Raw genomic sequence first — 23,259 nt, 5'->3', positions numbered from 1 at the left:
CAAGTCGCAAAGCAGCCATCTCCAACGACGCTCTCGCTATGATTTAGGGATGATCCGAAACAAAATCATGGGTTAAAGCAATCGTCATGATGTTGGAGATTCTGGCTTCTGCGCAATCCAGAAGTAGAAATTCAGGTAGCGATGCTTCGACATGTCCTTGAGTGCCTTCCTGACGTCCAAACCCAGCATCTCGGCCTCGGCCTTGCTCATCCCCAGGGCCTGGAAGGGCTTGCCCACCATGGCGGGGATCAGTTCCAGGATGGCCTGTCGACAGTACAGGCCGGCCACGCGCAGGGTCCGGTCCTTGGGCCAGGGTCCGACGGGCACCTTTTTCACGATGCACTGGATGTTGACGAAGCCGGCCTCCTCGATCAGCGGCCGCAGGTCCTTGGCCAGCGCCAGGTTCATGCCGAAGGAGCGGAAGGCGTCGCCGGCCGTGACGTAGAACTTGTACAGCGGGTCGTCCTCGGGCATGGTGCCGTCGTCGCAGTTGGCCCAGCCGTGGATCTCCTGCATCTCTAGCCATGCGCCGGGCTTTAGGGACCTACCCAAGAGCACCACCTATTAGCCGACCGCGATTTGTAAGATCTGAGGGTTGAAGCCAATACATACTTGAAGGCGTAGCCTAGTGTCTTGGGTACGTCTTTCAGGGTGGACGCCATGGTGCGCATGTGGACCATGTCGTAGTCGTCGCCGTTGAGCCACTCCTCCTCCGCGTCATCGACCATGAACTTGCAGTTGGGGGGCACCCACTGCGGCTGTATGGGAGACAGGTCGATCCCGAGGACTTCTGCGCTGGGCATCATGTCCGCCACTGGTTCACAGCGATCAGGTCAGCCGTGCCCACGCACATCTTGATCCTAGCCGAGTAGATGCTGAATGTCTCTGGGGAAATCAATCAATCACCCACTCTCAATGGCCCATATTCCCGTGCCCGTCCCTACGTCTAATATCCGCTGCGAGTCGGAACTGATGGGTGCATAGTACAGCTTGCCGTCCGTGACCTCGAGCATCATTGCGTGCTTGATGTCCTCGCGCTGCTGCTCGGCGTCGTCGTTGGGCAGCGGGTACCGCCCGTACTTGTAGCTGTGGAAGCGGCGGCCGTTCTCGTACGCGTGTTTGTAGATGCTCGAGGTGATGGACGTCGATGCGCTCGAGCCCGTCTCGGCGAGCTCGAGCTCGTCGTCGAGCACGGGCTCGGTGGCCGCCGCGATGGGCGCGTCCGTCGTCGTGGCTGTGGTGTCTCTGTCTGCGCCCATGGTGTATGGTATGTGGTGTATGGAGGTGTGTATGCAGTATGCTTCAAAGCCTCGTGGTGCTTGATCGCCTAGTGTACGTTCTGGCCTGGAATATTACGCACCCGCAACTTCGCGGTACGACTTGCGAAGTATGTTGGAAAGTACGAGTCCTCGCTACCCTCAAGATCCGTGCCAGGTTTACCAGCACGGACAACCCGTTCTGTGGCATTCATGTGCAGGAAGAGGGGGCCAACCATCCAACCCGTTATCCATGTCGTTGGCCGAGCCGCCCAATTGGCGCGAATGTGGGAAATGTGGTCTGAGGTTGCACTGACGTACCGGGATTGATGCGATCACTTGAGCTTGGTGAATAGTGATTGGGGCGCGGGAATATCATCCCTGCTTCCTCGTGCTCGTTTCGTAACCGGCCCCAGCCGAGCTGTGCGTGCGTTGTTTTAACAGGGACCCTTTTGTACTGATCCGGACCGTTTGGTCCCTTATGTCTCTGTGTTATGCTTGTTGGCAGTGAAGGCTGATGCTATCAAGTTGTTGGCAAGCGGGGGTCAGGATAGTGGACGGAAGTTCTTGAAGAGATACTTCAATGCTAACGATGCATGCCCTTGCTTAGGAACTTGGAAGGGCTATCCCGCTGTCTAAACCGAATGTATTTTATGAACGACCACGTAGTGTAGCTTTCTCTATCTAGAGGTGAATGACAACACCTGACAAATATCACATAAGAGATCAAAACCAGCCAAACTGAATGACGAACTGGAACCCAGCAAGACAGTCACTCCTACAGATCTTGGATAAAGCTGTCTGCTTTCCTAGAGGTAGTTGGGTCATCTTTGAGACGCAACAGAACCGCTTTAGCGAGATTTGATCGGGAATATCTCCAGCAGTTGCTGAGTATCTCATGAAGTATCCCCTATTCATGGCCTCTCTTTAGATTTTTCCTGCTGTCGTGCTGGACAAATTAGGCTCTTGTCTTGCAGCTGACTCGGGGTGGAGTTAGTCATGCAGCATGCCACTTTATTTAGCTAACCCGCGGTTGCATAGGTCAGCTTCGAAGGCCAACATACATGCTCAGATATGGTCCACCATGAGCGACTTGAACTTCTTTATTGAGTCCGACAGACTGTACCTCTCGTACTTCCAGCCAGACTTGGACTCTCATTGTGAGTTCCTGGTCAGGCTGTACAACACTCCCGAATTCATTGCCTCCATAGGCGGCAAACCAACGTCCATCACCGCCGTCGAGGCGGCGCGTGAGCTCCTTGAGGGGCGCTTCGTAGACGAACACGAGCGGAACGGATTCGGCACCTACCTTGTCAGCCTGAAGCCGACTACTTACACAACAGCGAACAACAGCTTTCCAGATCTTTTGGAGGCATGCGTACATGTCGGCACCGTGTCGCTCATGCGGGGTCAACCACCGAACTGCTACTCGGTGCCTGATCTAGGTTTCGCCGTGCTGCCCGAGTATACCAAGCGAGGGATCGCAACCGAGGCCTCCAGAGCGCTGCTCCAGTATGTAGAGACGGAAAAAGGCGTCAAGGATGTGCTGGGGCTGTTCAGCCCTGACTACGAGGCATCAAAGGCCGTCTTTTTGAGACTTGGGTTCGTGGACCGCGGGCTTCATAGGCTCAAAGTGTTTGGCAACGTTCTCGGAGCTGTGTTTACCAAGCCGGGAATGAGCGATGACTTGAAGATTTACGGCCTGTGAGCTGGAGTCGTTCAAAACTTTGACACGATTGGGAGCAAGTGTTACAAGTGGGATTACGGGCAGATGTGAAGAACATTGAACTGAGAAGTGATAGATGAGACTACGATTGTGCATGCGAATCCAGCTCCTCCTCTCGCACGCGACTCAGACCATTCTCAATTGCCTGAGTGACTAAGAGGCATTCCACACCAGCAGTATTCCTCTGCAGAAGGACTCCTAATACCCCCCTTAGAGCTGTAAGTGCATCGTATCGCAACAGTTGCCAGTCTCGAGACGCGACTCTGCCGCTTGGCAATTTGCCGACCTCATGCAAGACGGTCCTAATGCTTGTGGCAATCTGACAGTACTGGTCGGCCAGACGGATGGCCTCAGATTCTGTCTCTTGGGACTGCTTAGCCGTTTCATCGGCCTTCATCCAAGCCACAGCAAGAACCCCAAGCACGTCATCAAGTTGCGCCGACCTTGATTGTAGCGCAGCCTTGTGCCTTGACTTTTCTCGGAACTCAATTTCGAGACTCGCGACTTGGGCTCGATAGCCTTCAGCCTTCTTTGTGTTCCTCCTAATACAATCGTAAAAAGGTACCTTTTGACAGACCACAAGAGCACAGACAAGGCTTACCTCTCCAGCAGTTTAGCAGTAGTATCGGCAAAGATATTGAAGACTGGTATCCAGACAGCCACCTTGCGAAACTGCAACACACTCTACAGTCAGCATGCGTGCGCGCAATCTTCCAAAAGACTGCAAAGCACACCTTTCTGTTGCCTTCGGCTTTACCCTCGCGGCGCATTGCCTCAGCCAAAGCCTCGGACGAGTTCTTTTCGTTTTCTTGGAGCTCTTGGGCGCTGTGACTGATAGCTCGAGTCGTTTCGAACAAGGCAGCTTGCGTTTCCGTTTGCTCATCCAAGACTAGTTCGCGAATTGAATGGCATTGGTCGTTAAGCAGCTTGGCCTCGTGAGCGAGGTGAGCCGCGTCAATCTCCTTACGATTGGCCTTGGCCTTCAGGGTTTGCAGATTGCTCTCGACCGCACGAAGAGCTGATATGAAATTTTCCACGATGCTTAAGTCCAATCGCCGAGGTCGCCTGCGTCGGAAGATCAAGCGTACGAGAAGCCTAGACCAGGGTCTGGTTTTTCTGAGGCGCTGATGAGGGAGATCAGTTGATTAGCAAAATCCAGTTAGCACATCATGAATCAACATTGACTGACTGGTATCTTTTCTGTCAGTAGCAGGTCCAGAACGCTGGGCAGAAGCTCGCGGAACGTCTGCTGCAAGCGACTCACTTGCGAATCTAACAATTGTTGGAGATGATTTGCTTCAGCTCTCAGTACGATGGCCTCTTGGAGATGCTCTGTGCATTGCAAAGATAATGCAGACACTTGCTCCAGCACTCGAGCCTGGGATTCCATCGCGTCGTGTGGTGGGTAGGTGTCAGGTGAACTAGTGTAAACGGACAAAAGAGAACCCTGGGGATATGATTCCTCACCATATCAAATGTCAATCGGGGCTGTGCCCATTGGGCTACAAAGTCCTTCCCGTCTGTCTCACGTTGTGCGGCCACAAACATCAAGCGTCTTTACACACATACTATGGAAGAGTGCAGATTCAACATCAGGCATCCAGTTAACAGCGATTGAGAGCTGTTGGGAGCGGCAAAGAAATGAAGAAAGAGTCACTCAGCCACGTGCAAGTTACACTGCAGACGGCAATTAGTGCCGTTCAATGGTCCAATTTGGTCTTTCTACCACAGTGAGAGGCTGTTCCTTCATTACCTCGAGTGCCTGCCCGTTTCCGTCTCGCATGCCAGTGGGCTACATTTCGGCTCAAAGACTTTGACAACAAATCCACACTCAATATGACCGAACTTGTCAAGCATGAAGACGATCTTGTCGCTCGACAAGAGGCCGCCCAGCGGCTGCAGCAGGACCTCAAGCTGAGCTTGGGCCAGAACCAGAACATTCCCAATATGCTCATGACGGCTCCCACAGCTATCAGCCTCCTCGGACAGATCAGACTGCTGGCCTTCTCGGACCACGCACTCCGCATTCGTCTAACAGAGCCTCGTGGTGGATTTAAACACCTTCAGTGAGGGTCATCTATCTCTTCAATCTGGGGAGCGCTTTGGGCGGGCCAGACGTGTTAATACTTGCTCAGACGAAGCAGCCTCTCAAGCGCCGTGGTCCAAATTGTGCAGCAAGCCTCTAATGCTTTTGATCTCGCGGAGAAAAACCTGCGCATCAACAGAATGCAGGCCAATGTCATGTTTGGCAGGACTGGTCATGTAAGTTATCCCCGTTCCATCTCCTCATTCTTAGACGAGCAGCATCACTAACTAACCCTGGACAGGTCGCAATGATCCTCATGTGTCTCCAAGATCCGAGGTTGGCTCGAGCGAACCTTATCAACTCTATGGACTGCCTTGAAAAGGAAATTCAGGCGTGTGCGGACAGGGCAAAGCAGATCGAGGAGCAGTTCGATGTTCTTGTGCATTGTGCAGATGAGGTCAACCTGGCGATGGCAGACGAGGCAGGTAAGACACAAGTTTATCCTGTAGTGCGCAGACGTTCCAGGCTAGGGCTAACACGCCGACAGAACGTGCCGAGATGGAAAAGGATAGAATGACTGTCCAGGCAATGAAGGCCGAGGAAGAACAGGAAATACAGAATAATGCTCTCTCTGTGTACAAGGCTAGAGTCAAGGATGCGGAGGAGGAGTTCAACGAGGCAAGAGCTCAATACCAGAAGACATCTAATAAGGGAGGTGAGTCGTTCATCTTCATTCTGAACTACCCATCTCAATTGCAATTCACCCTAGCCCCACAGATCCCGTTCAGAGACGAGGAGACGAGCTCACCGCTGATATCTCATGCATATGCTGGTAGAACGTTCAGCTCTTGCTACGGCTGCGGCCAATGGCTTTGGAAGAAGTGTCAGTGGCCTCGTTAACGCAACGATCAACGTCTTCAAGGCGGCGCCATTGATGGTCATCGAGGTGACAAGGGCAGCGAGTTCTATTGGGACTTTCGGAGGACTCGGCTCAGCGCCGCCAGTCAACCCCGGTGACTCGTTGATCAATGAAGGCAATATACAAAGCCCCCCTCCTAGACGTCGCCTGGAAACTTGTCGGAGTGTCGGAATTGATCCAGCTCTCCTCGCCGCTGAGTCGATTGAAGCGCAGTTGCGCGAGATCCAGCGAATGCTGACTGAGAATGAATCCACACTCAGTCAGAACACTGGCGCCGTACTGCAAGCCAACACCAACAAGCTTGAAGCGCTGAGGGACGGACTGAGCGGCTTTGAGAGCAATCATACTCGTGATGCTAGCTACGTCCTGGACGAGGCACTCAAGATCACAGCGGCCATGGCGAAATACTACACTAGCGAGAAGTCCAAACCAGGTGCCCCTGTAAAGAGCAGAAAGATGCCTGGCACAACACATTTAAGACTCTTTGTTCCAAGGCTACCAGACTTCGAGCCTTCGCAGCTTCCCAGCCAGGGCAAGGCTTCGGAACAACCCTGGAGATGCCAATTGTCGGTCAAGCTCCGGGTGCCTCGAGCTATTCCAGAGTTCTGCACGAACGACACCAAACCCTTCTTATCAAGCGGAGAGCCATGAATGAGGCCCGCCAGAACTTTGAAAGGACTACTGAGCTTCAACTTGAAGCACAAGCCAAGCTGGTGGAGATCTCCCGGACCATGAAGCAGCTTAGGGCTCAGCGGGCTACGCTGGAGGATACCAAGAAGCTTCTGCTGAAGTCGAGTGACATCCTGTCAGAGATGAAGGCACTAGTACAGCGACTGGCCAACTTCTTCAGCATTCTGGCAAACGTCATATCCATTCAATGCAAAGGTGCTGGTCAACAGTATCTCGGCATGATCAGGGGCAGCATGACCGGGCCCGATGAGAAGTTTACCCTCGCCTCCATCCAGGGCCATGTAAAGATTATCCGTGAGGCGGTAATCACCTTGCGTGGCCACTTCAGCTTCATCGTGGACTCCGCGCACATGTACCAGCAGATTGCGGATGAGCACCTCAACCCCTGTCTCCGCATGGCGGCCACTCTTTCCCTGAGCGCCGGCCCGGAAGAGCAGGAGAGAGCACAGCAATCTCTCGAGAAGACTGCAAATGAAAGCTCCCAGGCGATTAGAGAACTGGCAGAGAAGCAGATGGATGACTTCTTCAAGACACTGGACAAGCGGGTTGAGGAGATTGATGGAGAGATTACAACTCTTAGCCTTCCAGCTACATTGAATGATTGGCAGAATCTGCAGGCGATCACAGAGGGAGTCAAGGAGTCTAGCGACGAGATTGTCAGAGAGGTTGGAAAGGATAGCATTGCCGGGACAGAGATCTTGAGTGATCTTTAGTTTCATTGATTTCAGCGCACAATCATTAGCCGTCAAGTAGTTTTGTCTACATACTGTTTCCCTGCGTCGTGTGCTGTTTTCCAAGTTACTTCGGAAGACCACTCTCGAGGCCCAGCTGAATGACATCCACGAGTCGCTCCACATCCTCCAGACTGCTGTAAAACCCAAACGAAACCCGGACGCCCCATCTGAACGATGTTAGGGCCACATTGTGTACCTTGAAGTGATTCGTCCACTGGTCGCCATACAACTTGAGGAGGTACAGGTGCGGTGCGTGGTGTGCACGAAGTGATGGTCCGGCGAGCTCAACGCCAATGGCTTTGCACCGCCCTCTCAACGCATCGCCAAGACTGTAAAGATGCTGTTCCACATCATCTGGGCCCATGCCATCGAGGTAGAGCTGTAGAGCAGCTTGGGCGGCAATCGCTGCAAGAAAGTTGCTATTGGCATGCTCGAACCTGCGGGCCGATGCATGAAAAGTGATAGGACCATCCGATACCAGAAAGTCCTCGGTCGGGTCCCCCACGGCCCCGAACCCGACGATGGGCGGTTGGGGATCCTCAGAGTCGATGAAAGTCTTTGAGATGTAGAGCGCAGCGAAACCCAACGGGCAGCCGAGCCCTTTGTGGAGGCTGAAGGCTGCTGCAGAGACACCAAGAGCCTCAACGTCAACGTTGGCGAAGCCGACATGCTGGGTGAGATCCACAAGTACATGGACGCCTCTAGGTCGATACTTTGCACAGATGTCGGCAACGTCGTTTCTCTGGCCGCTGTGAAACATGATGGAACTGATGCCGATGCACCTCGTCCGGTTATCGACATACTTCTCGAATGTGGCAGCACTAGCTATTGTGGAGAAACCGCTCAGCTCGCTGCGTGTCGCGACCTGTCGAACCTCGATGCCCTTGGATCTGAGGGAAAGCCATCCGTAAGCCTGGCTGGGATGTTCGCAGTCGAGAATGATGATGTTGTCTCCTGGCTGTAGTCGAAGGCTCTGCATGAATGAACCCATTCCTTCCGTGGTGTCCCGCGTGAACGTGATGTTAGTCGGCTGCGTGTTGAGGTACCGGCCGAGCAGTGCTCTTGTCACTTCTTGTGTGGCCTTCCAGCTTGACTTGGGCGATACATCGTGAAGCCATCCGGAGCAGAAGCTCTGAATGTGTTGGTGAATCACCAAGTTCAAAGGGGGCATAAATGCCGCGTTTAGATGAGTGATATTATCGTTAGCAACGAGAGGGACTAGACGGCGGAGCATTGCGAACTTTTCCGAGATCGGCCCTTCTTTTGAGCTTATCTTCATTGCTGCTGTCCCTGCCTCTGTTGAGAGTTCTTCGGTACTGCAGGGAGCCATGGTACAGGAGGTTGACATTTTGATCAGGGTATTGATAAAGTGTTGGAGAGTGATGTTTCGGGACGAAGCAATCATGCCAACGAACCAGGATCATGATTTCTTATATATCCAAACAGTTATTATAAGTGGGATTTTGTCTAGGAATCATCCGTGGAGCTGTTGAACGTTTGCAAAGCAAGTCCGTAATAATGTTTGGCTCTCAATATGAGATACAAGTATCTGGCGGATACCAAACTCCGCCTGCCATCGGGAGAATGAAGGTGAATATTCCAAATGACCGAAAAAACGTAATAGTAGCGGCTTCACCCCGAGCTTCAGGAGATGAGCAAGGAAAGGTCAGCTAGTCCGTGAGTGGTGCTGCCAACCGGTGTGATGGTTGGCACGCTAATAATACCAACAGAGACGGAGACCCAAGTCCGACACCACTTAGCTCAACTTTGAGATGTTTCCATACTTTCCAACGCTACTCATCACTGTCTCCCTGCTCTAGACTCTCAAACATGTTGCCCCTGCCCGTGCGATAGCTAAATTCGCGGTCTGCATAGGCTTCATCACCTCGTCCCGGCCGAGTTCTGCTCTCCACCTCATGGCGATCCTCGCTGCCAGTCTTCCCACCACTCAAGATCTCCAGAATATTCCAAGCAATTCTTTCGGCACCCGTCCTACATCCAATGAGGTTTGGGGCCCCTGGTCCCAGTTGCAGCGCTGCCAGTCTGCCGGTCACGAACATTGGAACGTCTTTCCTCCACATCATGTCATCCGTGATGCAAGGGTAGCCGCCGGCGGATGGGATCGGGTAGTTTCGATTCATGCTCTGTAGGAACGGAAGGGTGGTATAATTGGTCTCAACGCCAGTCGCGAAGTAGATATAGTCGATCGGTGGAAGCATCATAGTTTCCTCGATAGGTTTCATTTCCTGTTCTCCGTCTAGAACGGTACCAGCCTTGGGTTCTGGCCGCGGCATGCGTGTGCTGACCGTGACTGTCCACTGTTGTGAGGAAGAGTCCCACACTTTGGACGCGATCGTCGTGAAGGTCATGAGCGAGAGCCGCCCGCTTTCGCCGAGCTTCTCGACAATCCTTTTGTAGGTAGGGTTCATGCTACCCCCATCTCGCGCTCGGAGGTACATGTCGAGGCGCTCTGAATGAGAATCGGCACTCCAAAAGGCTGCCTGCTTCTGGTTGCGAAACTTGCCAACCCAGTCAAGGTCCATATCAAAATGTTTCACTGAGAATGTCAGCTTTAGCCACAAAAGCCGGCACCACCGAGTCAAACTCACCTTTTACTGGTCCCCTCATAATCAAATACACCGTTGAGATGCCAGAGGCCACGGCCTTCTCCGCAATCTGGGCGGACGTCAATCCACCACCCACGATCAGGACGCTCGTCGGAATGCGGGCTTTGATCCTGTCTTTAACAATAGACGAAGGGAAGGATCGGATGTGCATTGTGTGGCACGCCCCTTCCATGCGGTCCTCCGGACTGAGACCTGGGATGCACGGCTTATTTGCCGGCCCTACAGCGAGGACGACGATTCTAGCATACTGCGTACCCTTATCCGAGGTGACGGTGAAGATCTTATCAGACTCGGGGTGGAGCGGGGAGAAGTCGTAGACGATATCCTGTACAGAAGCCTGATTGACAAGACTGTTGCCCAGATGGTACCGATCTTTGACGTCGGTGCAGTGAGAGTGAAACAGAGGAGTGGAGGGTCGGAAGTAGTCGTTGCGCTCGCGTTCGTCGACGACAGGATTGCTCGGCGCGTAGATCCTAATTTTTAATTGGAAATAGTTAGCTGAAGGATACAATGATACGGCAAAGGGGAACACACGATCTCTTCCCCATTCTCTTCTTCCTCTGGTGTTTACTTAGTTCTTTCCCGACAACCCCCCCGATCTCCGTCAGCTCCCCCTCTCTGCCCTGCATGTACGCGTATGCCAACAAGCCGTCTCGATCTCCCGGGTCTACGTGGAAGAACATGGGGCTCCGAAGGGTATGGATACCGAAAGCTTTGAACAATCGGTTCCATCGGGTCATCCACTCGTCGCCTTCCTCGTCAAGAACAAGCATATAGATGTCTGCATGAAAGTGCTCTCGTTGGCTCGATCTTGACGAGCGCGAGGATGGTGCTTCGATTGCACCAGATCGGCGATTCTTGATGGCCATAGCGTGGCGGCCATGCTTTCGGATCCAATGGTATCGCTGGTGTTCATCTGAGGTAAATTGAGCTCCCGGAAGTGGCTCACGAAGTCGGGCAGCGACTGCGAGGCCACCGGGCCCTGCGCCAATGATGAGCACATCATGAATGTGTCCCTCCTGGGACGACCCATTCTCTGTCATCTTTTTACTCGAAGTGTCACAAGATATTCCTGTAGCCGTCCGAGATCCCATCAGAATCGCAAGGAAAGCGATAGGAACGTCTGTTGTATTTTGGGGTCGCGTGCACACTGGTTTAAGAGGCTTGACATTGATACTGTGTGGAAGAACCTTGTTGGTCTATGACAGCTTTCGGCTTTGGGCTGCAGTTGTTGTCAACTAAAATGTTATGTCTAAACACCGTACTTGAATATCGAATTACCTGTTTGCAAGGTATTTTGCTATGTCGTGCTTCTGTCGCGGTGACATGTACCCTGATGGGCCAGGTGTGAACCCTGTTGAACGGACGGCTCCGCGCCCCTGCGTGGAAGCTCCATTGATGCTGCGTGGTAATTGTATCCAAATCTCCAGAGAATATCCCTAGAGTTGATTATCCAGCCAGTTGACTCTTGTATAAAATACCAGCGCTCCTCACGTTGGAGTCATTTGCCTTCTTCAAACTCTTCGTACTCGTGTGTGCCAAACGAATCCTCTTTATCAAGCCACTACGAACGCAACATCACATGTGGAGCAGAGTAAAAAGCCACAGTTTGATTGAAATGAGATTGCCGCCTCTACTGACATCGAAAACTGCGATCCTGGGTTCTTGTCATGCCAGGCAGGTGCGGATAGCTTGAGAGCTCTGCTATGCAAGTCCCGGGGGCGGTGACATGGGAACATTTACAAATTGGGGAGACATGTGCTTTGATACATGTACCTAAGGGAGATGGGAAAAAAGGAAAAGAAGCTCATTTCAGTTACAAGGCATTTGCGGTCAAATCTTGTTGACTTTTCTTTCGGCCAGGTTGTCTCTGCTTGTTTACCATTCTCCATTCAGTGTACTGGTACTGCATTTGAATACCAACAGGCTTCGTGGATGAAAACGGGACCAGATCAAATCAATGACCTCATTTGTTGATACGTAAATCCTAGTGCTTAAGATGTAATTGGAGCAGTGGCCCGCGGTTTGCCGGCACGGCTTGAAACAAATTGCGGAGGCTGCGCAACGTCAACGAGCTATCAAAAGGCAACTCGTCTTAGATTCTTCCGTACCGGTCGCTTCACTCGTCGAATGAGAGTTTGACGTCTAGCCAGTTCGTGGTAGGTCAGCCGCCTATATTGTTCGCCAAGAGGCTTGCTGTACATAAGCTGTATGACCCTTTCCTTCTTCAAGAAGAAAAAGAAGCAACGCAGGCCGGAACCAGATCATTCTTGCACACATGACTAGTCTAAACGCGCCCCAGCCAACTCGCGGAACGCGCACGAGAGAGCCAAGAGGTCAAGAGTGCGTGGCTCGCAGTGGAGATGCCCTGTAAACGCCCACGCAACGTCAGCGGCATACGGTGCTCTGACTCGTGGAATGGAGGGCGTTCCGGGGTCCAGTCCTCCATCGAGCTCCGGCACTGAGACATTCCAACAGGCCAATGCCCAAAGCGCGGCGCTTGTGTTGATGGGCGGGGGTCGCTAAGGGGATCGGTCTTAGAGTCTCATTCCAGCGGCTGTCATGGCGCCGGGCCGCTGCCTTTGTGAGAGCCCTTTGTCTCCCAGGAATGGGGATCTGGAACTCCACAATCCAGTCGCGCCATCCGAGTCATTGTTTTGATGCTTGACAATGCCCTCTTCTTTAAAAAGGGTCGGCATGTTTGATGATGGACTGCGGCAATGACAGCTCAGACAGGCCAACGTCGATCCTTTTGAAAGGCGCTGACAAGTACGAGAAAGAGGACCTCATCGAAATATTGTTAGATCTAAACCAGAACTCGGTCTTTCTTCATATCCCCTTCAACCAGAGGACTGTTCCATTCCCTTGGCTTTCACTCACTCTTTTCCAGAAACGAATCCTTTCTTTTCCTGCCATCACCTCACAATGCGGGTTCCATTCATTGCTTTCCTGAGCGCACTGCTCATTCTCGTGACCGACTTCGCCTTTGTCCAAGCTGGCGTCGTCCCTCTAACCACAGATCAGAGGTGGGGGCTCAACATCCAGAACATGGGCCGCTCCTCCAAGAAGCTCAAGCCTCTTGTCTGGGACCCCAAGCTGGCCCAGGACGCCGCCGCCTACGCCAAGGTCCTCGCGCGCACCCAGAAGCTGCAGCACTCTGGCGTCGGCGGCGAGAACCTGTTCTACGAGTCGAGGGGGAGCGCTCCCTTCTCCGACGCCGCCAAGGCCTGGATGGCCGAGAAGCCGCTCTACCACAACGAGATTATCCCCCAGGGCAACTTTGCCGCCTACGGTCATTACAGTAAGCCCGCTTTCCCCTGCTCTGCGAGTATATCTCCCAGGCAGCGAGCCTCGTGTGATACGCCTACTAATCCGCACTTCTATTACAGCTCAATGCATGTGGAAGTCGACGACCAAGGTAGGCATGGGTGCCTACAAGGATAGCAAGGGCGGTATTTGGGTCGTCGCCAGGTATGCAGCAGCGGGCAATATGTAAGTTGAGCACTAGTTACTACTATCCTTTCGGTTTCGGACAAGTTTCTAACAGCTATGCAGGGTTGGCCAAAGGCCATACTAAAAGGGTTGGCGATGTCGACACTGGCCGATTTAAATGCCGAACCAACAGATGACACTAAACATGTGTATATTATTATTTTCACTGAGCCAGGGCCATATTTGCTTTCAAAATATTGACAAAGATTCTCATTCCTTATTTACTGACCAAATGGTTCAACATTGCAAGGGCTTGTGCTTGATGAAAATTTCAGGTTTACTACAATTCTTGATCACAGGTCACAGATAGACGCATAAGCTTTCTCTTGGAGAATCTTGCTTCGGGGGGTGTCAAAATGTATTCGGCAATTGACCCAAGGATCTCAATATCTACTGAGTGAAGCCATGGCGGGCCGGTATCTGCCACACCTCGTGGTAGAAGCAGCCTTTAAAACGGCAATGAGGGTTTTACATTGCCCACTGCGTTGCACCAGATTCACGTCAGGATGATCAAGGAATCAATACAGATAAGCCTAGATGTGTAGGGGTACTTTATTGCTCAGAAGTGACCTTATTGCGTGTACGTCGCCTCTGTAAAGACTTGAAACAAAGGGAAAGCCAAAAGAAAAGACATGTAGCAACCTCCAAATCAACTTCGTGAGATCAATCTCGACGCATTCACTAGCACCCCTTCTCTCAAGACAAGTCAAGCCTCAGGCGCTGCGCGCTGTACCTTTTTGAAGAGATCCGGTTTGTAAACAGACGGTGTTTCCCTGTTTCCCTGGGTGGATTCTAAGACATAGATAGCTGGCGAGTAGAGCTGCCCTGTTGTGGCTTGGTCTTCCACTGGCTGAGCAGCCCGGCGCCTAATTCTTTTTTTCTGGCTGGATCCTATGGCGTAGAAAACTGGTGCATAGAGCTGTCCTGTGGCCTCGTCTGCCACCAGCTCGGAAGCGTCAATCTTTCTGAAAGCAGTAGGTCCATAGGGAAGCTCGGTAGCGGGGCTGTAGACTTCTACGACGCCGCCTTCGCGGGGCTTGGGCTACATAAGATAGGTATATTAGCGATTCGATCCGAGACTGGAGTAGGGAGAAGAGATTGGCAGACCTGTGCTGGCGCAGCTGAAACCTCCAGAGCAGCTAATGCCACAATGAGATTGGAAATGACGGAGGTATGCATGTTGTGTGGGTGTATGGGTGTGGCGAGAGCTTCTGCGGAAAGTCCGTATACAAAGTTGAGAAGAATGACTGAATAGCGAGCACTGAAGACCCAAACTACCACGATGAGGAGTCGTTTTAGGTTCTTTTATGTTGCCACCAAGCACAGCTGCACCAGGGCTGAGGCTTTCGGATGGAAGTCCCTTCAATACCAACTTGGACAATCATTCTGCATCACTTGCGGGACGATAGCCTGAAACCAATCACTCTGGCCCACGAGTTCATGTGCATACACTCGTACACCACCTCAAGCGAAGGCGCCAAACTCTGAAGAGAAGGTAAGAAAGCCGGAGGAGAGATACTCGCCGACCTCGGGCCGTCGGCTTCTGCTCAACGTGACATCGTCTGCGGCAGGATTACGAGTTCAGAGCTCAAACAAGAAGGTTACGCAAGTCTTCATCAACAATGTGTCTCTCGCCTTCCACGTAGAACGAGCACTGCAGATAAGCTGTGCCTCTCGGTTCTGGGCTTCATCACACCTTCCCGCCGTGTCATAGTCTTGTGACCAAAGGCCTCGCGTTGGACATCTCGGAGCACAAGAACTACAAGACGCTGTTGGAGTGAACAAAAAGTAGAGAACGAAAATATCGAACTCTCTTCCAAGTTCTCTCCTCGGGCCAACCACCCAACACATCACAGAAGCAGCATGCCTAACGGCGCGCATGTCTCACTCCCCAAAGCTGTTCCGTCATACGTGGAGACTAAGCATAGTGAGGATGACGATGAGGCACGCAGCTTCCTGCACCGGAATTATGTGCGGCACTATGCTGTGAAGAATCACAAGACGCTAACCACGCTGACTATCCTTAACGGTGTCTTCTTCTTCCTCACGGGCGTCTTCTTTTCCGTCTGGTTCCATGAGAGATATGTCGTCCGCAATGCCGACATCCGCCGCACATCAAGCTACAGTGAGTCAAACAGAGTAACTGTTCTGTATTCATCTAGACTAACACTGCCCAGGCCCCATTCTCGACATGGTCGATCTTGGTGGTAGCATAAAGAAGTTCAACGGCACACTATTCCCTCCTAAGCACCCATCCCTGGGCAGACAGATGCCCAATGCAGCCGCCGATCAGATTTGGGAGGAGCTGGAACTGACGCGAGTCCTGCCCGTCTCTCGTGCCGACATCATACGGATGGGCAAGGATCCGTCCACGGTGGCCAAGCTCGAAGACAGTGTTTGGGGCCTGGGCGATGATGCCTACGTGACGGTGCTGGATGTCTACCACCACCTTCACTGTCTGAATTCGCTGCGCCGCATCGCTTACGGGGCATACTATTCTGAGGAGATGGGCAACGCGACCCGCGCGTCCATGACCGAGATCCACATCAACCACTGCGTCGACATGCTGGCTCAAGCGCTGCAGTGCAGCGGGAACGTCAACCTGATCACGATGCACTGGGTTGAAACGCAGGTGTATCCGTTTCCCGACATGTAAGCCTCGTCCCAACTCTCTCTCTCTCTCTCTCTCTCTCTCTCTCTCTCTCTCGGTGCCACAGGCACGAAGCGGACACGGTCAAGGGATAGAAATACTAAAAAACCACTCGCAGGTCGGTGAACCGAAAGTGCATCGATTTTGAGAAGCTGACGGAATGGCGGCGGGAGAACACAATAGACATGGACAAGTACGTCGAGGTCATGAAGAAGCCAGATGGAGTGGCGCAGCTCCCTGCACCGGATGCGCTCTATGCATACCACGGCTCGAGAAACCCCAACCATGAAGGCGGGAAGGACATGGACAAGGACTTTAACCTGTAGACTTAGGTATCTGAAGTGGGAGTCGGGTCGTCTTCAAAGAATAGTGGCGCAAAGACATCAATCAGAGTCGAGGTTGTCGGGCTTAATAGAGCTAAGCCTGGGAGTTGAATTTAGGTACTTCTAAGTTGCCTCAGAGAACCACCAGTGGCGCTTTATCGCGATAAGGCAGAATCAAAACCCCCTGTAACCTGTGCTGGCACGTGCGCTAAAGAAAGATAAAGAAAAGCATCACGTCACCGGGCAGGCCGGCTTGTGGATCCTCGTTAGAACGGGTGAGAGAGCCTGAGCCTAGCTATCCATCCTAGCTAAGGAGGAGGCTACGCATCTCAGCCTGCTTGCTGCTTCAATTCGCACACACACAACCACCGCCACCCACGCAGGGAACCATACATCGGCAACGCTCTCGGGTCGCAGCTCGATATCCACGCGGCGCACCTTCGCGACAAAGAGCACTGAGCGCTTCTCGCCGATGCAGAGCTAGCTCTGCGCAGCCGCTCCTCCCGCCATGGACATCCCCTTCGAGCTCCTGGACGATGACGACCACAAGCGTTGCAACGGCTCCGAGTATGTTCAGCCAGGCACCAAGGACATCCAAGTACAGCTCGTCATCTCTCTCGCCTTGGGGATATCTGCCTTTGTCATCTTTTGTGTAAGTCGCTGCCCTCGTGAGACGCTGGTCCCGACCTGGTCTGCTGACTCTCCAACTCTGTTCGCGACAGATCCTCCGGCCGCGATGGAAGTCGCTCTATGCCGCCCGCAGGCGTCAGCTAGACTCGACCAACACCTTGCCGCACCTGCCAGACTCGTTCTTCGGATGGATGCCCGCACTTTACAAGATCACCGAGGAGCAGGTCCTCTCGGCAGCCGGCCTGGATGCCTTTGTGGTGAGTTCAACTCCCGCTGCTCCGTCGAAACCCTGCAACGGTTCGCGCTGACAGTCCTCTTTGTGTCAAGTTCCTTTCCTTCTTCAAGATGGCTATCCGCCTCTTCGCCGTCATGTTCCTGTTCGCCGCCGTCGTTCTAGAACCCGTCAACGAGCATTACAACCCCGACAAGCGCAAACCGAAACACAAAGACGCATCCTACCTTTCCAACATCTTTAGCCTCCCGGAGCCGGCGCCCTACATCTACCCGAACGAGTTCCCCGTCTACACCCAACCCACCGACGAAGACAACAGCTGGAAGGGATACTTCTGGGCGTACTTGGTTTTTGTCTACTTCTTTACTCTTCTGACCATGTGGTTCACCAACTCTGAGACTTTCAAGATCATCAAGACTAGACAGCATTATCTCGGCACGCAGTCGACAATCACAGACAGGACTTTTCGGTTGTCAGGCATCCCCAAGGAACTGCGATCCGAAGAGAAAATCAAGGATCTGGTCGAAAAGCTCGAGATCGGGCACGTGGATCGGGTCACCTTGTGCAGGGACTGGAAGGAGCTGGATGACCTCGTTGCGGAGCGCGGCGCCGTCCTGCACAAGCTCGAGGAGACCTGGAGCGTCTATTTGGCGCAGAAGCCCGTCCAGTCGCCCCCACAGGGCTCCAGTCCGCGCCTCGGCACCGATGTAGATGTTGACGAGGAGGCGGGCGAGAACGGTCGCTTGCTTCCCGGCGAGGTCGGTGCGCACCAGTTCGTGGAGCGCGACCGGCCACGGGTCCGAGTTGGTGGATTTCTCGGCATTGGCGGCCGCAAAGTGGACGGCATCGACTACTACGAGGAGAGATTGCGCCAGCTCGATGACAAGATCCGAGCCGCCAGGAAGAAAGACTACAAGGCGGTAGGTTTTGCATTCGTCACCATGGACTCGATCGCGTCCTGTCAAATGGCCATCCAGGCCCTTGTCGACCCGCGGCCCGGCCAGCTCCTGACCAAGCTTGCCCCCTCTCCAACCGATGTAGTCTGGCGCAACACCTACGCGCCGCGTATGACGCGGCGTCTGCGGTCATGGCTGATCACCGTCTGCATCACCGTTCTGTCCATCGTCTGGTTGGCCCCAGTCGCCTCGCTCGCGACGCTGCTCAGCTTGTGCACTATCCGCACCATCTCCAAAGATCTCGCCGATAGCCTGGAAAGACACGAGATCACAAAGGCGCTCGTGCAGACCGGTCTCCCCACGGCCGTAGTCTCGCTGCTCAACGTCGCGGTGCCTTACCTCTACGACTGGCTGTCCAACCTGCAAGGCATGATCGGCCAGGGTGACGTCGAGCTCTCGGTCATCTCGAAGAACTTCTTCTTCACCTTCTTCAACATTTTCCTCGTCTTCACCGTCTTTGGCACGGCGACCAACAACTACTGGTCCATCGTCAAGGACAGCCTGCGCGACACGACCAAGGTGGCCTACTCGCTCGCCAACGAGATCCAGCGCCTCAACTTCTTCTACATCAACTTCATCATGCTCCAGGGCGTCGGCCTCTTCCCCTTCCGTCTGCTCGAGTTCGGCTCCGTCGCGCTCTACCCCATCTACCGCATGGGCGCCAAGACGCCGCGCGACTTCAGGCAGATCATGGACCCGCCCGTCTTCAGCTACGGCTTCTACCTGCCCACCGCCCTGCTCGTCTTCATCCTGTGCCTCGTCTACAGCGTCCTGCCCAGGGGCTACCTCGTCCTGCTCCTCGGCATCGTCTACTTCACCCTCGGCTACTTCACCTACAAGTACCAGCTGCTCTACGCCATGGACCAACCCCAGCACGCCACGGGCGGCGCCTGGCGCATCATCTGCTACCGCATCATCCTCGGCCTCGTCGTCTTCCAGCTCACCATGTCGGGCTACCTCGGCCTCAACAAGGCCTTTGTCCAGGCCCTGCTCGTCGCCCCCTTGCTCATCTTCACCCTGTGGTACAGCTACTATTTCCGCCAGCGCTTCGAGCCGCTGACGCAGTTCATCGCCCTGCGCAGCATACACCGCGGCCGGGCCCGGGGTGATCGCTACGTCGACGATGACGAAGTGAGGGGAGATGTGGCGGTCGAGGAAGGTGCCGGGGACGACAGGGTGCAAGGGGTCAGGAGGAGGGGCAGCACGGTCGACGAGGACAGGGAGAAGGGGCTGTCGTTTGTGAACCCCAGCTTGGTGGTACCGTAAGTCTCTTTTTTCTGACCATTCTTTCCATATGTTGCGTTTTCCCTTGCCTTCTTTCCCACTAACGAATGACCCATATGCAGGCTGGAAGGACCGTGGATCTACCACGACCCGCCGCCGCTGGTGCCGCAGGAGAGTGACGAAGAGGCCGCTCTGGGGGTCTTTGCCGACGAACCAGGGTTCCAAGGGGAGAGATACCAAGACGATGAGGATAACGCGCAGGAGGCGTCGGATACCGGCAGGAGTAATACAAGCTCGGTGAGCTTAGGTGATACCCACATATGGAGGAGCGAGGACTGAAATAGCGGGTTGATACACAGCAAGGCCAGGTCTGCAGTCAGCAGCAGCAACAATAATAACATTTCCTTTCATTCCTGTTTGATACTTGATGAGAAGCAACATCATCGTATAGACTGCACTGGATGGTAGCACAAGCAATTGGCATCTCGATGATCCTTGTATCTGGCCCGTCTGACAAACCCACCTGCCACCACATACATCTCAAGTCGGCGAAATCACTGTTTAGTTTAGGTAGCGCAGCACTGCTTCATCCCTTAATGACCTCGTTCTCATTGTCGTCGACCATGTCGTCCTGCTCGATGCTACGGATCAGCAAAACCTCGTCGGACGATGGTTCGACCGGATCGTGGACCGGATGCTCATAGTCGTCATCTTCATCTTCGTCATCGACCTCTTCTACCGACAACTCTCGGCCCGCATTCTCAAGCCCCTGCAACTTGTACATCGACTCCATCTGCAGCTGCCTCAAGTATCTCGCCAGCGCGGCGTTGTCCATGCTCGACCTCTCGCTTTGCATCAGGGCCTCTCGCAGATTCAGCAGAAGCCTCCGGCGCTGCGCCTTGCGCCGCTCCTCCGAGTTCAGTTTCCTCGCCTCGGCCTGGGCCTTTAGTGCGGTCGTCGCTCGCTCAGCCGTGGCAATGAATCGCTCCGGGAATCCGATCGCCCGTGCGAGCTTGATACCATAGTCGTGCGGCTCAAGCGGGCCGTCCGAGACCTTATACAGCATGGTCATGCGGGGCAGCTCGTCTTCCGTCTCGGTAGTTTCAGATGCGAGATGGACACTGAGAAAACCGGGGCGCTCGGCGAAAACCCTGGCTACGACGGCCGGGAGTCAGTCTGAAAGTGTATACGTGTGTAGAGACGGGTTGGTACCTAGCTCGTTGAAGTGGGTGGTAAAGAAGACGACTGCCTTTCTCTTGATAAGGTCTTCGGCGATGGCGGTGGCTATGGCGAGTCCATCACGCGTGCTTGTACCGCGCCCTAGCTCGTCGATGATGACCAAGCTGCTCTCGGTCATGTTTCTGTGATATAATGATTAGCATGCTGGTAGATGTATTTTGAAGTACCATTCACCTCAATATGAAGGCCATCTCTCTCATCTCGATCGAGAAGGACGACATATTCGCTTCGATGCTGTCATCTGTCGAGAGACGCGAGAACAACTGATCAATCACTGGCAGTTCAGCGAACTCTGCGGGCACGAAGGATCCGATCTGGGCCATGATTTGGACTAGCGCGACTGTTCGAATATATGTGCTCTTTCCACTCATGTTGCAGCCAGTGATGATTTGGAAACGGTACTGCTCAGTTACATAGTAGTCGTTGGGGATAAATTTGTCTGGTTTCGGCTACAAGCCTGTCAGCGGTGTTGATATGATGGAGACACCGTCGCTTACTACTTCCATGATGGGATGCCGAGCGGCTTTGAGCAAAAGTGCCCCTGACAGATTTGGACGGACATAGCCGGATTTGAATGCCAAGTGACCGAGGCCTGCCAGCATGTCGACAAGCGCAATGCCCTCACATACTCTAAACATTGCAGAGATCTTCTGCCGTAGCTTCTCGAGAAGCTCCTTAACGACTCTGTTGCTCTGGGCGACAACCTCATTGACGGCATCCGAGATACTCCGGTTGAACTGAAGCAGCGTTATAGTTTGGCACTCGACGTAGTCTTTGACATTGACGCGGTTGATAAAAATGTCCGGAAGTTGACGATCCTGGATATCATCTGCTCGAAAACGCAAGAAGTACTTGCGCCTATTCTCGTAGCGAAGGTCAACAGCTAGATTGCTCTCAGCTACGTGATGGCGTCAGTGTCATGCTGTCCTGGATGTTCAAGTTACTCACCATTCAGCTCTTGGATATGTTGATGCAACTCATTGGTTGTTTCTTTGTATAACTTGCGACCGACATCAAGAAGGCTATGCGGATCCGCCTACCGCCAATGAGCATGAAAGCATCGAAACATACTGCGAAGCATACCTTGACTGCCCAGGTTCTCTGGTGGCGCAGCTCGAGAGGCGAGTCTGCAAAAGTGGCATCGTCATTGATTACCTGAGAGATCAGGGCCATGACCTGATCCGTCAGCTCAGGGTGACAGGTGTTCTTGACCTTCTGCAGCAAAGCGCAGGACGCGTTCGTCAGGGCATCAAAGACTGCAGGGATTGCTGTCACAAATCTTTTGATCTTGAGGACGTTATTGATTGCTTGCTCTGCCTCATAGAGGTCCTCACGGGCGGGCACGAGAATGAGCTAGAGATTATTGTCAGATTGCGGATCTGCAACGTACTAACACTGGTAGCTTTTACCTTGGTAAGAAGCTTCTCAACGTCTCCGAATGCTTTGAGTGCTGGGTTCCATTAGCAAGCTGTGGCCAACAGAGCCGAGTTCCCTTCCTCACATGTTCGAAGACCAAAAAACATGTCCTCGTTTGCCATGAGCTCGGCGACCGCATCGTAACGAGGAATCAGTGTGTGCTCCTTGACTGTGGAAGGCTGGAGGATGGCGCTCCGGAGCATGCGGGCTCCCATCGGGGTAACTGTCTCATTGAGAAGGCCGAAGAGGCACTGCTTGGACTTGACATTGTGCAAGCTCTGGATCAGCTCTAAAGACTGGATGGTGGAAAGATTGATCATCATGGTATCTTCGCAGGGCTGGTAGGTGATACGTAGCGAGTGGGCGGCGATGCGGATGGAGGATTGGTGCTCGAGATATTTCATTACCTGACACCGTATTGCGGTCAGTAGACTCACGAAACAAAGCACATTGGAATTCCGGCATACGGCGGCAAAGGAGCAAACTGCATAGAAATTGCCCTCGCAGGCAAACTTGATTGTCTCGACCTCTTCTCTAAATGACAGAGTTTCGATGAGATCCAAACCGACGGCTTCTGACCAGTATTTTCGACCAAGCGGCACTATGGTCACCTCGGAAAGCTCTTCCTCGATGATCTCACAGAGGGGAGACTTCTGGTTGGGCGGACAGGCAGTGCTGACGATAAGGACCTTGGATGGCTCGTTAACCTGGATCTTGTGGATCGTCTTGATGTAGAACTGTGTATCACTGATCTGACTGAGCACCGCTTGCCCATTGGTGGTATCGACAAAGGCGACCCCGACTGAAGGGGTCACTCCACGGGCTTCGCTGACGGCGCAGATCATGTTGCGGCTCTCACTGGCTCCGATGGTCGAGGCGGCATGGGAGCGGCTGCGTGTCATACTTGGGGGTTGGGTGGTGCGGCTGCGAGACGTAAAACTCGGTGTCCATTGCGACCGGCTGCGGCCACTACGGGAGTCGGCAATACGAGGAGTCGATGTGCGAGTTCCTGAAGTAGTGAAGTAGGACGATGTGGACGGTGCTGCTGAAGATCTCGATATCGTCGAGGGCGGCGGCATAGGGGAGCCAGCCACAGGTTCATACATCTTGCTCTGGATA

General features: G+C 53.5%; 11 protein-coding genes across 11 annotated transcripts; 5 read left to right on the top strand and 6 right to left on the bottom strand.

The window, feature by feature from the left end:
* Positions 1-84: 84 nt before the first annotated feature.
* E0L32_011211 (uncharacterized protein) lies at positions 85-1,259 on the bottom strand (the record flags this gene model as incomplete). The annotated part of the gene is made up of 3 exons (XM_031133915.1): positions 85-544; positions 613-814; positions 911-1,259. 3 exons carry the CDS (start codon positions 1,257-1,259, stop codon positions 85-87), a joined length of 1,011 nt encoding a protein of 336 aa, XP_031000849.1.
* Positions 1,260-2,340: 1,081 nt separating this feature from the next.
* Positions 2,341-2,964, top strand: E0L32_011210 (uncharacterized protein; the record flags this gene model as incomplete). The annotated part of the gene is made up of 1 exon (XM_031133914.1): positions 2,341-2,964. One exon carries the CDS (start codon positions 2,341-2,343, stop codon positions 2,962-2,964), a length of 624 nt encoding a protein of 207 aa, XP_031000848.1.
* Positions 2,965-3,064: 100 nt separating this feature from the next.
* E0L32_011209 (uncharacterized protein) lies at positions 3,065-4,372 on the bottom strand (the record flags this gene model as incomplete). Its single annotated transcript, XM_031133913.1, has 4 exons — positions 3,065-3,524; positions 3,584-3,666; positions 3,717-4,106; positions 4,172-4,372. The coding sequence occupies 4 exons, from the start codon at positions 4,370-4,372 to the stop codon at positions 3,065-3,067; spliced, it is 1,134 nt and encodes a 377-aa protein (XP_031000847.1).
* Positions 4,373-4,818: 446 nt separating this feature from the next.
* Positions 4,819-7,330, top strand: E0L32_011208 (uncharacterized protein; the record flags this gene model as incomplete). Its single annotated transcript, XM_031133912.1, has 6 exons — positions 4,819-5,048; positions 5,127-5,244; positions 5,310-5,493; positions 5,556-5,723; positions 5,854-6,368; positions 6,422-7,330. The coding sequence occupies 6 exons, from the start codon at positions 4,819-4,821 to the stop codon at positions 7,328-7,330; spliced, it is 2,124 nt and encodes a 707-aa protein (XP_031000846.1).
* Positions 7,331-7,415: 85 nt separating this feature from the next.
* E0L32_011207 (uncharacterized protein) lies at positions 7,416-8,699 on the bottom strand (the record flags this gene model as incomplete). Its single annotated transcript, XM_031133911.1, has 1 exon — positions 7,416-8,699. One exon carries the CDS (start codon positions 8,697-8,699, stop codon positions 7,416-7,418), a length of 1,284 nt encoding a protein of 427 aa, XP_031000845.1.
* A 445-nt stretch (positions 8,700-9,144) lies between these two features.
* Positions 9,145-11,021, bottom strand: E0L32_011206 (uncharacterized protein; the record flags this gene model as incomplete). The annotated part of the gene is made up of 3 exons (XM_031133910.1): positions 9,145-9,908; positions 9,961-10,451; positions 10,513-11,021. 3 exons carry the CDS (start codon positions 11,019-11,021, stop codon positions 9,145-9,147), a joined length of 1,764 nt encoding a protein of 587 aa, XP_031000844.1.
* Positions 11,022-12,903: 1,882 nt separating this feature from the next.
* Positions 12,904-13,555, top strand: E0L32_011205 (uncharacterized protein; the record flags this gene model as incomplete). The annotated part of the gene is made up of 3 exons (XM_031133909.1): positions 12,904-13,306; positions 13,368-13,470; positions 13,534-13,555. 3 exons carry the CDS (start codon positions 12,904-12,906, stop codon positions 13,553-13,555), a joined length of 528 nt encoding a protein of 175 aa, XP_031000843.1.
* Positions 13,556-14,176: 621 nt separating this feature from the next.
* E0L32_011204 (uncharacterized protein) lies at positions 14,177-14,649 on the bottom strand (the record flags this gene model as incomplete). The annotated part of the gene is made up of 2 exons (XM_031133908.1): positions 14,177-14,512; positions 14,578-14,649. The coding sequence occupies 2 exons, from the start codon at positions 14,647-14,649 to the stop codon at positions 14,177-14,179; spliced, it is 408 nt and encodes a 135-aa protein (XP_031000842.1).
* Positions 14,650-15,333: 684 nt separating this feature from the next.
* On the top strand, positions 15,334-16,446 carry E0L32_011203 (uncharacterized protein; the record flags this gene model as incomplete). Its single annotated transcript, XM_031133907.1, has 3 exons — positions 15,334-15,595; positions 15,648-16,122; positions 16,239-16,446. 3 exons carry the CDS (start codon positions 15,334-15,336, stop codon positions 16,444-16,446), a joined length of 945 nt encoding a protein of 314 aa, XP_031000841.1.
* A 505-nt stretch (positions 16,447-16,951) lies between these two features.
* Positions 16,952-19,824, top strand: E0L32_011202 (uncharacterized protein; the record flags this gene model as incomplete). Its single annotated transcript, XM_031133905.1, has 4 exons — positions 16,952-17,095; positions 17,166-17,330; positions 17,401-19,523; positions 19,608-19,824. The coding sequence occupies 4 exons, from the start codon at positions 16,952-16,954 to the stop codon at positions 19,822-19,824; spliced, it is 2,649 nt and encodes an 882-aa protein (XP_031000840.1).
* A 247-nt stretch (positions 19,825-20,071) lies between these two features.
* E0L32_011201 (uncharacterized protein) lies at positions 20,072-23,246 on the bottom strand (the record flags this gene model as incomplete). The annotated part of the gene is made up of 9 exons (XM_031133904.1): positions 20,072-20,640; positions 20,698-20,846; positions 20,899-21,173; positions 21,222-21,622; positions 21,673-21,760; positions 21,808-22,077; positions 22,134-22,174; positions 22,226-22,547; positions 22,608-23,246. The coding sequence occupies 9 exons, from the start codon at positions 23,244-23,246 to the stop codon at positions 20,072-20,074; spliced, it is 2,754 nt and encodes a 917-aa protein (XP_031000839.1).
* Positions 23,247-23,259: the final 13 nt, after the last annotated feature.

Source organism: Thyridium curvatum (assembly GCF_004353045.1).
Source record: "Thyridium curvatum strain D216 chromosome Unknown NODE_100_length_135046_cov_87.379998, whole genome shotgun sequence".
In the NCBI taxonomy this organism is placed as follows: domain Eukaryota; kingdom Fungi; phylum Ascomycota; class Sordariomycetes; order Thyridiales; family Thyridiaceae; genus Thyridium; species Thyridium curvatum.
This window is presented reverse-complemented; position numbering and strand designations above follow the sequence as displayed.